Raw genomic sequence first — 13,924 nt, 5'->3', positions numbered from 1 at the left:
AAAGAGCGATCAGCAAGCAGGAGTGGGAAGAAGAGTATGGGTCTGATGAGAAGGTGACGGCTGTCAAAACATACGTGACACAGGGGTGGCCGGAGAAGAGGCTACTTGGAGAAGAACTGAAACAATACTGGGAAGTCAGGGAAGAACTGTCGCTGGGGGACAACCCGTGTTTTCTATTCCGAGGCAACAAAGTGGTGCCCCCGAGGGCGCTAAGGCCCAGAGTAGTAACCTTGGCCCACGAAGGACATTTGGGCATCGTGAAGACGAAGGGTAGAGTGAAGGAGGATTATTGGTGGCCAGGGCTGGATCTCGCGGTGGAAAGACACGTCAGAACGTGCGAGCAATGCAACAATGCAGACAAGACGCAGAAGGTGCTGCGCCCACCGCTGGGCCGCTTTGACTACCCGGAAAACCCGTGGGAGGAGATTTCCATAGACGTTCTAGGTCCCATACAAGATGCCAGTGGTGACCAGAAGTACCTCACCGTGGTGGTGGACAGGTACTCGAAGTGGCCAGAAGTCCATGTGGATGATAACGCAGAGACTGACACCATCCTGGGATTCCTCACGGAAGTTTTCATCAGAGAAGGGATCCCCAAGGGGATCCTCAGTGACAACGGCCCACAGTTCACTTCCGCCAAGTGGGAGGCCTTCATGGACAGGAATGGGATAACCGCCAGGCACACACCGGTCTACCACCCTGCAGGAAACGGAGCAGTAGAGAGATTCAACAGGGTGATAATGGGGTCAGTGCAAGCAGCTATCGGTCAGGGAGCAAGCTGGGAGAAAGAACTCAAGCGCATGCTATGGGCTTACCGGATAACTCCCTCGTCCACAGGCTACAGCCCATTCCGCATTCTGCGAGGAAGAGAACCGTTCACCCGAGACAATGTAGCATGGAAGAGGCTCACGGTGCAGAGTCATTGGTCACCGGCAGTGGTGCGCAGAAACTTAGAGAGGGCACAAGCCGTTTACACGAACTACTACGACGCAAGGCATAACACCAAAGAAACAGCCCTGGAAAAAGGAGAGTGGGTGAGGGTGAAACTACCCTCACCGGGGAAGAAAGGGGACAGCAAATTCACCCCCCCCTTCCAAGTTGTGGAACCCTATTCCACATCAGCATTACTAAGCGACGGGAAGATCTGGGCACAAGATCGGATGGCAAGGTGCTCCAGAATCGATGAGACTGAGCGGGGTGGGGAGCTGGACTGCGAGGCAGGAGCCAGAGCCACCCCGGTGGGGACAGGCGATAGTAGGAGACCAGAGAAGGAGGCAGGAAGTGTTCCCAAGGGACCCGGGAGTCCACGAGGAGGAGAAGTCGTGACTCCGCGACGGGATGACCGAGGGACTGAGTTGAGTGAGAGTGAGCCCCTAGAAGTGTGTGGGGAAGCTGGTCCGATGAGGGGGGGAGATACCCCGACCGCAGGCGCAGGAGGTAGGAGAACACGCTGCGGAAGAAGAGTAATGCTCCCCAGGAGGTTTGAGGAGTTCAGCCTAGACCACAAGTAAGACTGTTTGTGTGTTAAGGGGAACAGTGACTTTGGTGTTGTAAAGGGAGGAGATGTGGTGTTGCGGTCTAGTTGACGGCACGCTAGGCGTGACGTCACCGGACTTCCGGCGGCGGCCATCTTAGGATCGGCATTAGCGCGCCGATTTAAACAGAGGACGGAGCTCCGCACCGGCGCTCCTGCAATAGCGATCATATTAAGAAATAAACCCCTCAACATCTAAGCAGTGTCTGAGTCATCTGTGGTGGGCACTACCAGGGAGTAAAGGGGCAACATTACAGTCAATATGTGTGTTTTAGATTGCCGAACAACCGGAGCTTCCTGAACAAAAAGCTTTTGGAAAAACGATGACAAAACAAGAATTGGCAAAAATGAGACCTATTGGCTTTGACAAAGCTTGTTAATTTTGATGTAAATTCTGATTTAGTCGGGGCTGCACACAATAGAGCTACTGACAGGTAGCCAGAGAGCTACCTACAGCTTACTTGCTATTTGGAGAAGCAGATGTTATTACTACACTTACGTCGCCCTAGCTATTGAAAATTCAGTGACGTAACTCCACCCCAAATTATAGTCAGCCCAGTGGCCATCTTCGACACCCATTTATTCAGTTTTATATTACAGAAGAAAATAGAACGTCATAATATAAGCACATTTTGATGAACCAAAAATTAATGAGACAATTTGGATTCATCTAACACATTAAGTGACGTTTTTATAGACGTATGCCTGCTTTAGTTGTCTACCTGTAAAATTACATCTTTATCTGAGCTTTCTTTTTGGTGTTAAAAATACGATAGCGCTTTCTTCCCATTTGGCACGTTTGTTTTCCCGACTGTACATCATTTCAAGATGGCTCTGGCTCGAACGCCACGAATGAAGCCTCGCGATGCATGCTGGGTGACTGTCCTCACAGAAGGCATGTTTCGCGTTACTTCCGGTCCTCCTAGGCCCGCCTCCCTGTGAACGTTTACTGGGATTCAAGTCGTTGCGGGGCTGAACATGGGGAAGAAAAAGGCAGCCTCGAGCGGGCTTGGTCGAGCCATCATTAAAGAAAGGAACTTGACGAACCGAGGCCAGAAGAGCAAGGATTCCTGGGTGAGTTACTGTCCGTCAGTGCACGTGCTCTGCTTCACAGTACATGCTTACGGGGATTAGGAGCAAATGTCACTGAGGTAATAAAACACGCAGTGAGAAAAAGAGACACTTTATCGTTTAATACTTACTGTTGCAACTTCAATCGCTCTGTACGGTGACTAAGAACTTGTTACATCCTGAGAAATTGTAGTTTCGCTTTCTGCATGGACCATAGAGGAGCATGTGGCTAAAAAAGCTTGGACAGGCTGACGTTTTTCAGGCATGTTATCATATGGTCAGTTGGCAGCTAGTGCTCTATGGTCTTTATAGTTTGCTTAATCGCCCCACGCGCCAAGTTTCAATTTTCCTGACTGTCCTTTAACAAAACATGACTTACAGAAGTTGTGTTAAATTGGTGAGCTGCACTTTATAAATAACACTTTGAGTGATCTGACATCCTTTGTTCCGTGACATACTGTTAGTTGGTGCTAGATTTTTAACCCATTGCATTTATAAAAAAAAGTTTTATTGTAGTAAGTGCTGTAATGAAAAACATTGTATTCTGGGAGCTCATAAGCTGGGAGTCAAAGTATGGTAGAGGAAACGGAGTGGAGTCGCTAGGGGAGGAGCTTGAAAAGCAGAGTATGACAGTCCGCTTATGCATTTATTGATTCAAAAATCTGGAAATTGGCAACAACGGCAAGTTCTCAGCATGGTAAAGACACGATCCCTACCCTGAGTCCCCAACTGTATTTTTGTCTGGATCCCTGATGTTTATGTTTTGTCATAGACTAACGGGGCTCATGTGAGCGCGCCATAACATAGGCCTGTCACACGATTTGCAGTCTTGTTCATCAGGAGGGGTGCCCAAAGAGCTACACTCATAGTGGTGGAAGGCTACTACCTTCACCAGGAGTTAGGCAGCATGAATGCGGTGGTGGCAGCATGCTGTTTAGTGATCAGTAGTACTGAACAGGACCATTTTACCCGGTGTCACTGGAATGGGGTCTACAGGCTCACGCACCTATTTAAAAGTTCAGCTGCTATGTGCTTAACTCAACCCATGGTCTACATCATGTAGATATGATGTGCTGCACAGCGCAGGAGTAGTAGTGACTCTTTGCTGGATGGAAGTGTGCCTGGGGAAAGTACAGTACAGGAATACATTAGCACTGTGGAGTACATGTGTGGTTAGTGCTTCAAAATAGGCAGAACCCCAACATAAGACTCAGACCCTAAATCACATTTGGTGTTTGGAAAACGACTATAAGAAGCGGAGGTTGAGTCCCCCCAAATTTTTCGTCTGCTAAGCAGCCTGATGGGCTGTGTAAGAAGGGAAAGCTCTACAAGACTTCTGCCTGTGACCAGGACTTGGGGCCAAGGCTTGCTAGTCTCCCTGCTGGGTTAGGGGACATAACAGAGGAAAATAATATCTCCTGACCTGGAGTACCGTCCGTCGCCTGCTTGCCAAGACCAGTTTGACCTGTGAGGCAGACCAGAGCATGGGAGTGAGTGAGGTCCAGTGGAGAGTCCAGCACAAGGAATCCCCAAGCGAGGTGTGAGACTGTGCACCGATTGGGCCATTGCTCATGAGCAGTATTGGCTCTGTGATCCTTGTATGTTAGTAGAGAGCGGTCTTGTTCTGAGCCGTACCAGAAGCGCTGTTCGGTAAGCTGCAGGCTGCAGTGACCCTTTATACCGGAGGAGTTCACAGTGAACTGGAGACTGCAGTAACGGTGAACCTATATGCCAGGAGATTGAGGGTGATCGCATGAAGTGAGTCTGTGCCTGGATTGTGAGTACCGTGGCAACCCTGTAGTCCAAGAGGGGCTGCCAGTACCACTTTGGCCAAGGGTTCGGGTCGTCACCCGGACCAAAAGACTACTTCTCTGACCAGCGAGTTGAGCCCGCATGGAGTGACCTGTATCTGACGAATTCCCCAAGGTTCACCAAGATGCTGCCGAAAACGTCATACCCTCGCAGGAGCCATGGTGCGGAGCCGCAGGATCACACCTGCACCCAGCCCCCACTGTAGCTCTGATCACTGGCATGAACTGTCAGTCCTGCTTGAAAAAAAGACTGTGCAACTGGGTGCTGTAACATTCACTGCAAGTTGCCCTACTTCACCGTACAAGATCCGGACATGTGAGCACCTGCGGAGAGGGCACTCTTTGCACCACTGCTATACCGCTGGAGTGGGTAAGTCTGAAATCGGGCCTTTGGGATCCTAGGGGGCTTGCTGCTAATGGTGATGCGGGACAATATATATCAACATAAAATCCGCTGGTCTACTAAAGCCAAACTGAGAACTAGTGACACAAAACCAGCATAATCAAACAAAGGGAGTCCTTAGGAAAAGGACTAAGTCCCATCACCCACCGAGGTGGCATGCTTCATCATCTGGGACCTCCTTTAACCGCACCTAGTGCAGTGAAGGAGCTACAACTCCTTTGCTTATTATAAAAAAGGAGGAGCTCACGGATGTTTTTTGGGTATAAAACGGAGGATAAGATCTCCTAACAACAGAAGCTGCCTACAGTGTGGTGAAAATAAAGTGCAGTGTGTGTGAACAACAAGGTTAAAATTGACTACCAATAGAAAAATATATTTGTTCAGTATCTAAAGGTGTCAAGACATAAAAATCAAAGAAGAAAACGTGTCCACGGAAATTTTCTGAACACGTCAATGAGAAATACGGTGTACATGTTTCAGCCAACTAAGATCTAAACAATATGATTGTGGCTTTCATCAGGACCAGCTAATGATACTACTGCAAATATTAGGAGTGAAGTGCAAGGTCACCAAACACATAAAAACCAAAACATAGATGGAACGATACAACCTACAGATGTACCTGCTTATCCTCAGATAGGCGGAACTGTAGGGATACAAGATAATCACCTGTTGAAAAAATTTAAACAGGAGAAAACATGAATAACGTAAGCTGGCTTGGGTCAGAATACTCAGTTACTTAAAACAACTGTATATGTAATGAACACTTGTCATTACGGGGTCAACAAATGGCCTCCTTACCCGCAATCAATCAGGGATACGTCCTACACTCCTGGTAACAACTCAGGGCGTGAGGCAACGCTCTATAAAACAAGCATTTACAATGCAATGGTCTCGGCAATATTATAGGTAGAGCTATTGGTATTGCTCATTATTTTTTTATTATTTTTGTATCCCTAAATAAATGGCATTGTCATTTCTATTGGCATTAGCTTTTTTTTGCATATATGATACCTATTGCATTAGCAGAGAGAGAGTGAGTTAGTGAGATAGAGAGAGAGAGAGTGAGGTATTGAAATAGAGAGTGAGGTAGTGAGAGAGAGTGAGGTAGATAGAGAGTGAGGTAGTGAGATAGAGAGTGAGATAGAGTGAGGTAGTGAGGTAGTGAAAGAGTGAGGTAGTGAGGGAGAGGGATGTTGTGAGGTAGTGATATATAAGCATAGAGTGATGTTGTGATGTAGTGAGATAGAGAGGTAGTGAAAGAGAGTGAAAGTGAGTTAGTGAGATAGAAAGAGTGAGGTAGTGAGATAGAGTGATTGAGGTAGTGAGTGAGAGAGAGTGAAGTTGTGAGGTTGTGAGCTAGAGAGTGAGGTAGTGATGTTTTGAGAGAGAGAAGTTGTGAGGTAGTGAGGTAGAGAGAGTTATGTAGTGAGAGAGTGAGGTAATGAAACAGTGATGTAGTGAGGGAGAGGGATGTTGTGAGGTAGTGAGATGTAAGCAGAGTGGTGTTGTGATGTAGTGAGATAGAGAGAGGTAGTGAAAGAGACAGTGAAAGTGAGTTAGTGAGATGTTGCAGAGTTCTGATCCCGTGATGAGGAGCACACACGCTGCTGAACTTGGCTCCGGTGGGAGTATAACTTTTGCTTGTTTTCGTGTGCAGTGTTTGTGCAAGGTAAGTTTGCACATTCACGCTGGAGCAGTTTAAGGCAGCAGGCATGATTCTTGGATACTTTGTGTTTCTGACACTGTAGTGTCACCTGTGTGGGAAGAGTTTGGTGTTGCGTATGATGACCCAAGTGGTGCTGTTCTGACATTCAGGGAGACAAGCAAAGAGAATCCAGAAGGTAGGTCAAAAGACAAGGGTACGGTACAGAATGCTATTAAAAGCCCTCCACTGAAAGTGGGACTGAGGGACGAGCGGTTAACAACCTGATGTGGTCTCACTACGAAATAGAAAAAAAAAAAAGAAAACATGCCACTAAGCTGTCAGTGCCCCGATGCCGCTTCACTGCTCACGCCATCACCCTGGGACCTTCATTTGTTTCCATAATTTATATCCTGAAAACATGCTCTTAATTCCTTCTAAGCATTGGCATCCTTCGTCCTATGTGTTCTGAGATGACTGATCCGTGTAGCAAGCACGTTTGGTTTCCCTTTTCCCCCTGTTTACATAAATGTAAATTCATTGGCACGTCTATTGCCGTCATTTGTCTGCTTGTCAGCCACAGGGAGCAGGCAATTACTTGCACCGTGTTGTGCTTTCACAGCCTACACAATGTGTCAACAGAGCCCGGCGTGGTGACCCCCCGCCGTCTCAATAGTTCTGTGTAATTTCGGAATGAAAAGGCGAGCTGTTCGCAGGCTGTGCGCAATGTATATGGTCGGGCCCACCCAGGAGCAGTTCGGAGTCGATTCTGAGGAACATTTGTCTCCGCTCGGTTCTGCGGGAATATCGTCTCAAGGGCCGTTTCTGTGCAGTGACTACAAAGGCTGCAGTTGCCTGTTTTCTCCAAATAATTTCACCTCACGTTTCTGATCCGTGTGGTTCAGTCCGGGCTAAGGTTGCTCGCGAGCGTCTCGGTGCCTCTGTCCTTGCCGAAAATGCGGGCTGTGCGCGAAAGATGTCCAAGGCACGAGGCGAGGAGCCGGCATCAGGGGCGGTTTCGAGCGTCTTTGGTCTGAAGGAGGACTGTCGTACCTGCTGTGACCAGGGCTGGAGTCAGGTCTCCAACGGCCCCGGGCACTAGATCCTGGGACTTGCACAGAAGCAGCCTTCGCCATCTCCCGGCAGTGAGCATCATCCCACACTTGCTTGCATGGGGCATGAACACGGCGCCGGACGGATGGATCCTCCCGGCCAGACGATAGGGAAAAAATGGCGGATGGAAGCTCCGAAACTTTTTCGGATTCGGGGGCGTGTTCCTGCTGTTCTAAAAGGGCGTGGCTAAAAAGTGGAAAGAACAGCAAAAACACGCCCCCGAATCTGAAAAAGACGGAGCCTATTTGGAGGGACGGCTCTCTCCTCCAATGGCTGGCCTCCGTTTAGGAAGCCAGCCAATGGAGGAGAAGCAAAAAGAGGCGGGCTAAATAGCCACTCTAGAAAACATTAAATCTTCCGACTTCCGGTTCTGCCTTCGGCAGACCGGTAGTCCTCGACCTAAACAGGGAAAAGAAGAAAAAGAAAAGCTAATGCCATGGAGGAACCAAGAACTTAATTATTCTCCAAAGCAGTGCCATTGAAACACATAAAGAGAAACAACACAGAGGAGGAATCACTCCGCAGAACGGGCATGTACACGTCCTAAACCAAGTATATAAACAAGGTTTGACAAGTACTGTTCTAATCCAAAATGGCACACCATAGGTCAAGCAACCTTCATTAATGCACACAAGTGAATGCCCGAGCATTCTACCAACAGGGCGGAATTTAAACTACACCCCACTCAAGGAGCATAGTAGCTGCTTCACAAATCAATACAAGTATTTAGAGATCTAGAGATATAAAATCAACCAGGTGGTACCAAGGAACATATGGAGGCAGCCACCTAAAGTACAGGCGAAATTACACCAGAAGCCCGCGTGACTAGCACGGCAGCTTTGAAGGTAAAGGATTAAAAACTATCTTACCTGTCCGTCGTTACCCCGGACCTTCTTCCTGGTCGTTCCGAGTGGTAACCGGACAGGCACGTAAGTTTTAAAGGAAAGACTCGAGAAATGCTAAACACTGGGACCCGCAAGACGCAACGTGAACGTAACCCCCGTCACATGACTGGGGCGCTTTAGCGCCATATACGTGAATGCGTATAGGCATGCTGGGAACTGTAGTATGACGAAGTCGGACCTGAATGTTCTCACCGACCTCGAGTGTATTTATTAAGAACAATGCGGTTGTCAAAAAGTATATATAGAGACAACCGATCAATTATCAAACCATAAACCAGTGATCACAAGCTTTTGCTTGAAAACTCGACCACGTATCTACATATCACCAGACTATGATAAAACTTAATAGAAACCACCAAAGCGGCAAAAACGGGTCGTCGTCCCTCCGCATAAAGTAAATGTTTAGTGAACAAGAATAACAACATGGCACCTATATCGATCCTTAATGTAGTTTTTCGAAGAACTCATCAAACCATATATATGATCATTCTTACTCCTCTCTAAGACGGCTCAAGGTAGTATTGTCATTTCAAATGTAATAACAAATGTTCAAATATAGTCGATTATACTCAATAATTGAGAAGAGGCGAAAGTGTGTGACAGCTATTTGATCACCTCAGTAGAGACACCTTGTCCCCTGAAAACAAAAGACTAACAGCAAAGAAGCTAGCAGAAAAACATAATGTCAATTTATCAGATATTACTGAAAACTACAAACAGGAGATGTAAGTGCGGGCAATGTCACCAAACATATACAGAGCAAACAAGGGCTCTATCACAATAAGGTCCAAGGAATAGCATCGTTGAGCCCCACCTCATCACTTTTTAATTTAAACACCCAGCGCTGTTCCTTCTTAAACAAAAAGTTTGATATGTCAGTAACATGTGTGGGAATAAAGGGTTGTTCAAGGATAGTCCACGTTATTTCATCAGGTTTGTGATTCAGTTCCACAAAATGACTAGTCGGGCGAGTCGATTGTCTTTGGCACCTGATGGTACTCTTGTGTTCCATAATTATCAATTTAACTTTCCTGGTTGTCATCCCCACATATCTTATTGCAAGGACATGTGATTAAGTAAATCACCTTGTCACTGTTGCAGTTTGTGTGTTTTGTTTGTCGCCAGGGTTTGCAAGTGCCAATGTCAATCTCAGTGGTATGCTGTGTTTGTGGACAAACAGCGCAGCCACCACATGCAAAATGTCCCTGTACAGGTGGCATATTCCAGAGAGTTTTCACAGGGGCAACAGCCGTACTCCTGGGACGTGTGTGAACCAGTGTATCACACAAATTAGCACTCCTCTTAAACGAGAACAATGGAGGTGGAAGATGGACCTGTCCGATGTTTAAAATTCGCCAAGGATTCCGTATGATCTTTTGTATTTGATTAGATTGAGTGCTGAAAGTGTTCACACAGGTTAGTTTGTTCAGGGGAGTTTTAGGTACAGAAGGTTCCAATAGGGCTTCACGATTGTTGTTAGAAGCACGTTTATACGATTGCCGTATAAGTTTCGAAGGATATTGTCTGACTTTCAGGTTCTGGGACAATAAATCGGCATGCTACCTATAACTGTCCATAGTGGAACAGTTCCGTCTCAACCTGAGAAATTGCCCAAATGGTAGACCAGCCCGTAGCGATTTGGGGTGAAAACTGTCATATGATAGAATGGAATTTTTGGCCATGGGTTTCGTATATAACTCACTCCCAAGACCATTATCAACTGGAAAAATGCGAAGATCCAGAAACTGCAAGCTTAGCTTACTAGCTTCCATAGTGAAATTGAGAAAGTTGTTTTGGTTACTAAGCCAAGCATGAAAGGCATTCAGAGTATCAAGATCGCCTCTCCAAATGGCGACAATATCGTTGATATAGCATTTCCATTCAACAATACAGTCACGATAAGGATTATTATTGTTGAGAACGCAGTTCTGTTCAAACAGGTGAACATACAGATTGGCCAGGCTTGGGGCCAAAACACTGCCCATCGAAGTACCGGATACCTGAAGATAAATCCGGTCTTCGTATTTGAAAAAGTTTTCGGTCATAGCCAGCCTGGCACAATCCATGCTAAAATTGACTGGCCAACTCAAGCCGGTTGGATTGACTTCTAACAACCCTCTGATTGCTTCAAGTGTCTCTGTCTGTGGTATGCAAGTATAGAGGGACTCCACGTCAAAACTGACGAGGAAGTCTGTCTCGATGTTAAAGCTAATACCAGGGAGCAGCTGTAAGACATCTTTGGTGTCCTGCAGGTACGTAGGCATGGTCTTTACTAAGGGCCTTAAAAAGACGTCCACAGAAGTCGACAATGGTTCAAGAAGTGAACCAAGCCCTGAAATAATCGGTCTCTCCGGGGGGGGGGGGGGGGGGGGGGGGGGGGACGTTGTGTCTTGTGTACCTTAGGTAACACGTAAAGATAGGGAATTATGGGGTGGTCGATCACCAGGTAATCCGCCTGGGTAGATTTTTTTTTTTTTTAACCTTTATTTTCAAAAGTCAGGACACAGCTATTCAGCCGACAACCCGGAGGTTCGGCAGCATCGATATATAGAAACAGAGATGCGTCCCCAGTACCATGAAAGGAGAAGTGCAAAGGTTCAATTTTAATTAAACACAAAAACGCACAACAAACCCCAGCAAGGCAAGCATACTGAAAGCCCATGATGAGCCCCCCAGGGGAGGTCGGACCCCACTCATCTAACAGTTACAGTACAAAGTAAAGAGGAAGAAGAGGGACTGTAGAGGCCAAAAAGTCCATAAACCATACTGGGCTGGAAAGAAGGTTAGGAGGAAAGCTGTTCCTCGGGAGGATCCAGATCCGGGGCAAGACATATTTCCCCCCCCTGTATTGATTCCACCGCCCCCATATGGCGTGCCACTTCCGGGGGCGGCCTCTAGCGCAACAGACCGTCTTTTCCCTTAACATACTCCAGTCCATATTTTCTTTCCACGCGGTCAATGTGGGGGGGCCCCGTAGAGCCCCACATTCGCGCGATATCTCTCTTAGCAACCATGTTGCCCAGAGTCACCCATTGGGTCTGCGCCGCATTATGATCAGTGGGCACCCAGACATTCAGTAGACAACACCGCGCTTCCGGCTGCATAGCAATGCCCGTCACCTCCTCCATCACTGCATGGACTCTCCTCCAAAATTCCGTGATGACACCACATTCCCAAATGATATGCAGGAAAGTACCCACCATACCACAACCCCTCCTGCATAGGCCGTCCTCCGAGAATCCCATGTGAACCAGCCTTGGCCCCGTCACATACACTCGATGCAGTATTTTAAGCTGCACCAGCCTCAGACGCGACGGGATCGCTACCTCCTTAGGAGATGAAACGGCAGACTGCCAATCCTCGTCATCCAACTCAAGGCCATCCCTAGCCCACTGGTCCCTCAACCCCAGAAGCATATCCGCCCGGACGTTGATCAGTTTCTTATAGATGAGCGAGATCGTGCTCTCGGGCATATGACCATCAAGGACCCGGTCCTCCAAAGGAGAGGACTCAGGCACCTTCTCACCCTCTATGAGGACTGATCGGAGGGCGTGACGCACCTGAATATAGCGGAAAAACTCAGATGGCCCCAGCTCATACTCCTTCTGCAACTCTTCAAAGGACTTCACCCTCCCCTTAATCAGGACATCTCCGACCCTGGAGATGCCGATCAAGTCCCATTTGTCAAAGCCTTTTGTGTGCCAAAGCCTACCCATTCTCTCAGATTCAAATAGCGGGGTAGCAAGGGTGAGCCTATCCTTCCAGCCCAGCGAGTCAGTTGCCATCTTCCACACTCGCACCGCCACAGCAGTGGGCCCCGTGAGGGACGAGTCCAAGGACCGCGAATACAACGCCCTGTAATAGTTACCACCACGCAGCAACCACCTGTCCATGGCATACCCAGGGCTGAGGGCAGGGCCATAAAACCCATGGTTAATCGCACTCAGCTGGGTGGCCCAATAGTACCGTCGGACGTCTGGGAGCGCAATGCCCCCGTCGTACCATGGAAGCGTCAACTTTGCAATAGCTATTCGCGGCCGCCCATCCCAAAGCAACGTTCGTTGGAGGCCTTCGACCTCCCGAAAGTATTTGGCCGGAACCCAGTCCAAAGTATTCTGCAGTGCGTAGAGGAAGCGGGGAAGCGACATCATTTTGAACAGGGCCGCACGCCCGACGAGGGAGAGCGGCAGCCTCCGCCAGCCTTCAACATCCCGCCTCAGGCGTGCCAGGGGGGGAGCAGGTTCTTCTCATATCGCACCGCAGAGTCCATGGACATAAAGATCCCCAAATACACGAAGCCCTGCTGAGCGACCTGTATCGAACATGTTCTAGGGATCGGGGGAACCTCGCCACTAAGAACATACAAATATGATTTACTCCAGTTGATAACAAGACCCGAGTTCCTACCAAAAGATGTGAGTACGTCACAGACCACTATAAGTGATTTCTTGGGTGAGGCAAGATACAGCAGGATATCATCGGCATAGAGCGAAATACGGTCCTCGTGTTCAGGCGACCATCTAAGGCCCCGTATATCCGGGTGCCAACGTATCCACGCAGCCAGCGGTTCAAGGGCGAGGGCGAACAACAAAGGCGACAGGGGACAACCCTGCCTGGTACTCCTCCCAAGCTGAAACTGAGTCGACGCACGACCATTCACCACCACACTCGCAAGTGGCCCCTCATACAGCAACCTCACCCAACTCACAAAACCGTGGCCAAAGCCGAACTTGGTCAGTACGGCCCACAAATATGCCCATTCCACCGTGTCGAATGCCATCGTGGCGTCAAGAGACGCCACAATAGCCGGTTCACGCAGTGTGTCCGCCCTGGCGATTACGCCATGAAGGCGCCGAAGATTTAACACTGTGTTTCGGTGCGGGATGAAGCCGGATTGATCCGGGTGGACCAAGTCACCGAGTACCCTAATTAATCGGGTCGCCAGGATTTTAGCCAGAATTTTCGGCTCTGCGTTAAGAAGTGAGATAGGCCTATATGAGACGCACTTATCTCGGGGTTTGCCCTCTTTGTGTATAACCACGATCGTCGCCAGTCGCTGGTCCAACGGGAGGGTCCCACTCCCCCGCGCCTCCATAAACATGGCGCGCAGGTGAGGGGCGACCCTATCCGGAAATAACTTGTACAAATCGACCGGCAAACCGTTCGGTCCCGAGGCCTTACCCGAGTTTAACGCGCGGATAGCCCCCGCCACCTCGTCAACCGTTATGTCACCATCTAGATCTTCCCTATCTATGTCGGAGAGACAGGGCAACTCGTTATCACGGAGGAGGTCAGACGAGTCCTCGGGCGGCCTATCCGACACTGAGGCATAGACCCTACAGAAATATTCCGAGAAACACTGTACAATCCTCTCAGGTTCCACAATCGCCTCTCCCCTCTCTCCCGTCAACTCTGGCACAACTCTATTGACCCGTTCTTTTT

General features: G+C 48.5%; 1 protein-coding gene across 1 annotated transcript in view; it reads left to right on the top strand.

The window, feature by feature from the left end:
• The first annotated feature begins 2,427 nt into the window (after positions 1-2,427).
• The window catches only part of LSG1 (large 60S subunit nuclear export GTPase 1), a 132,988-nt gene continuing 121,491 nt past the window's right edge, over positions 2,428-13,924 (top strand). The window contains exon 1 of the mRNA XM_085635260.1: positions 2,428-2,608. Coding sequence (XP_085491386.1) covers positions 2,513-2,608 — 96 coding nt within the window. The 5' untranslated portion in view covers positions 2,428-2,512. The remainder of the gene's footprint in view (positions 2,609-13,924) is intronic.

Source organism: Triturus cristatus, chromosome 11 (assembly GCF_964204655.1).
Source record: "Triturus cristatus chromosome 11, aTriCri1.1, whole genome shotgun sequence".
NCBI classification, from domain to species: Eukaryota; Metazoa; Chordata; class Amphibia; order Caudata; family Salamandridae; genus Triturus; species Triturus cristatus.
The sequence above is the reverse complement of the archived record's forward strand: the minus strand, read 5'-3'. Positions and strand labels throughout refer to the sequence as shown.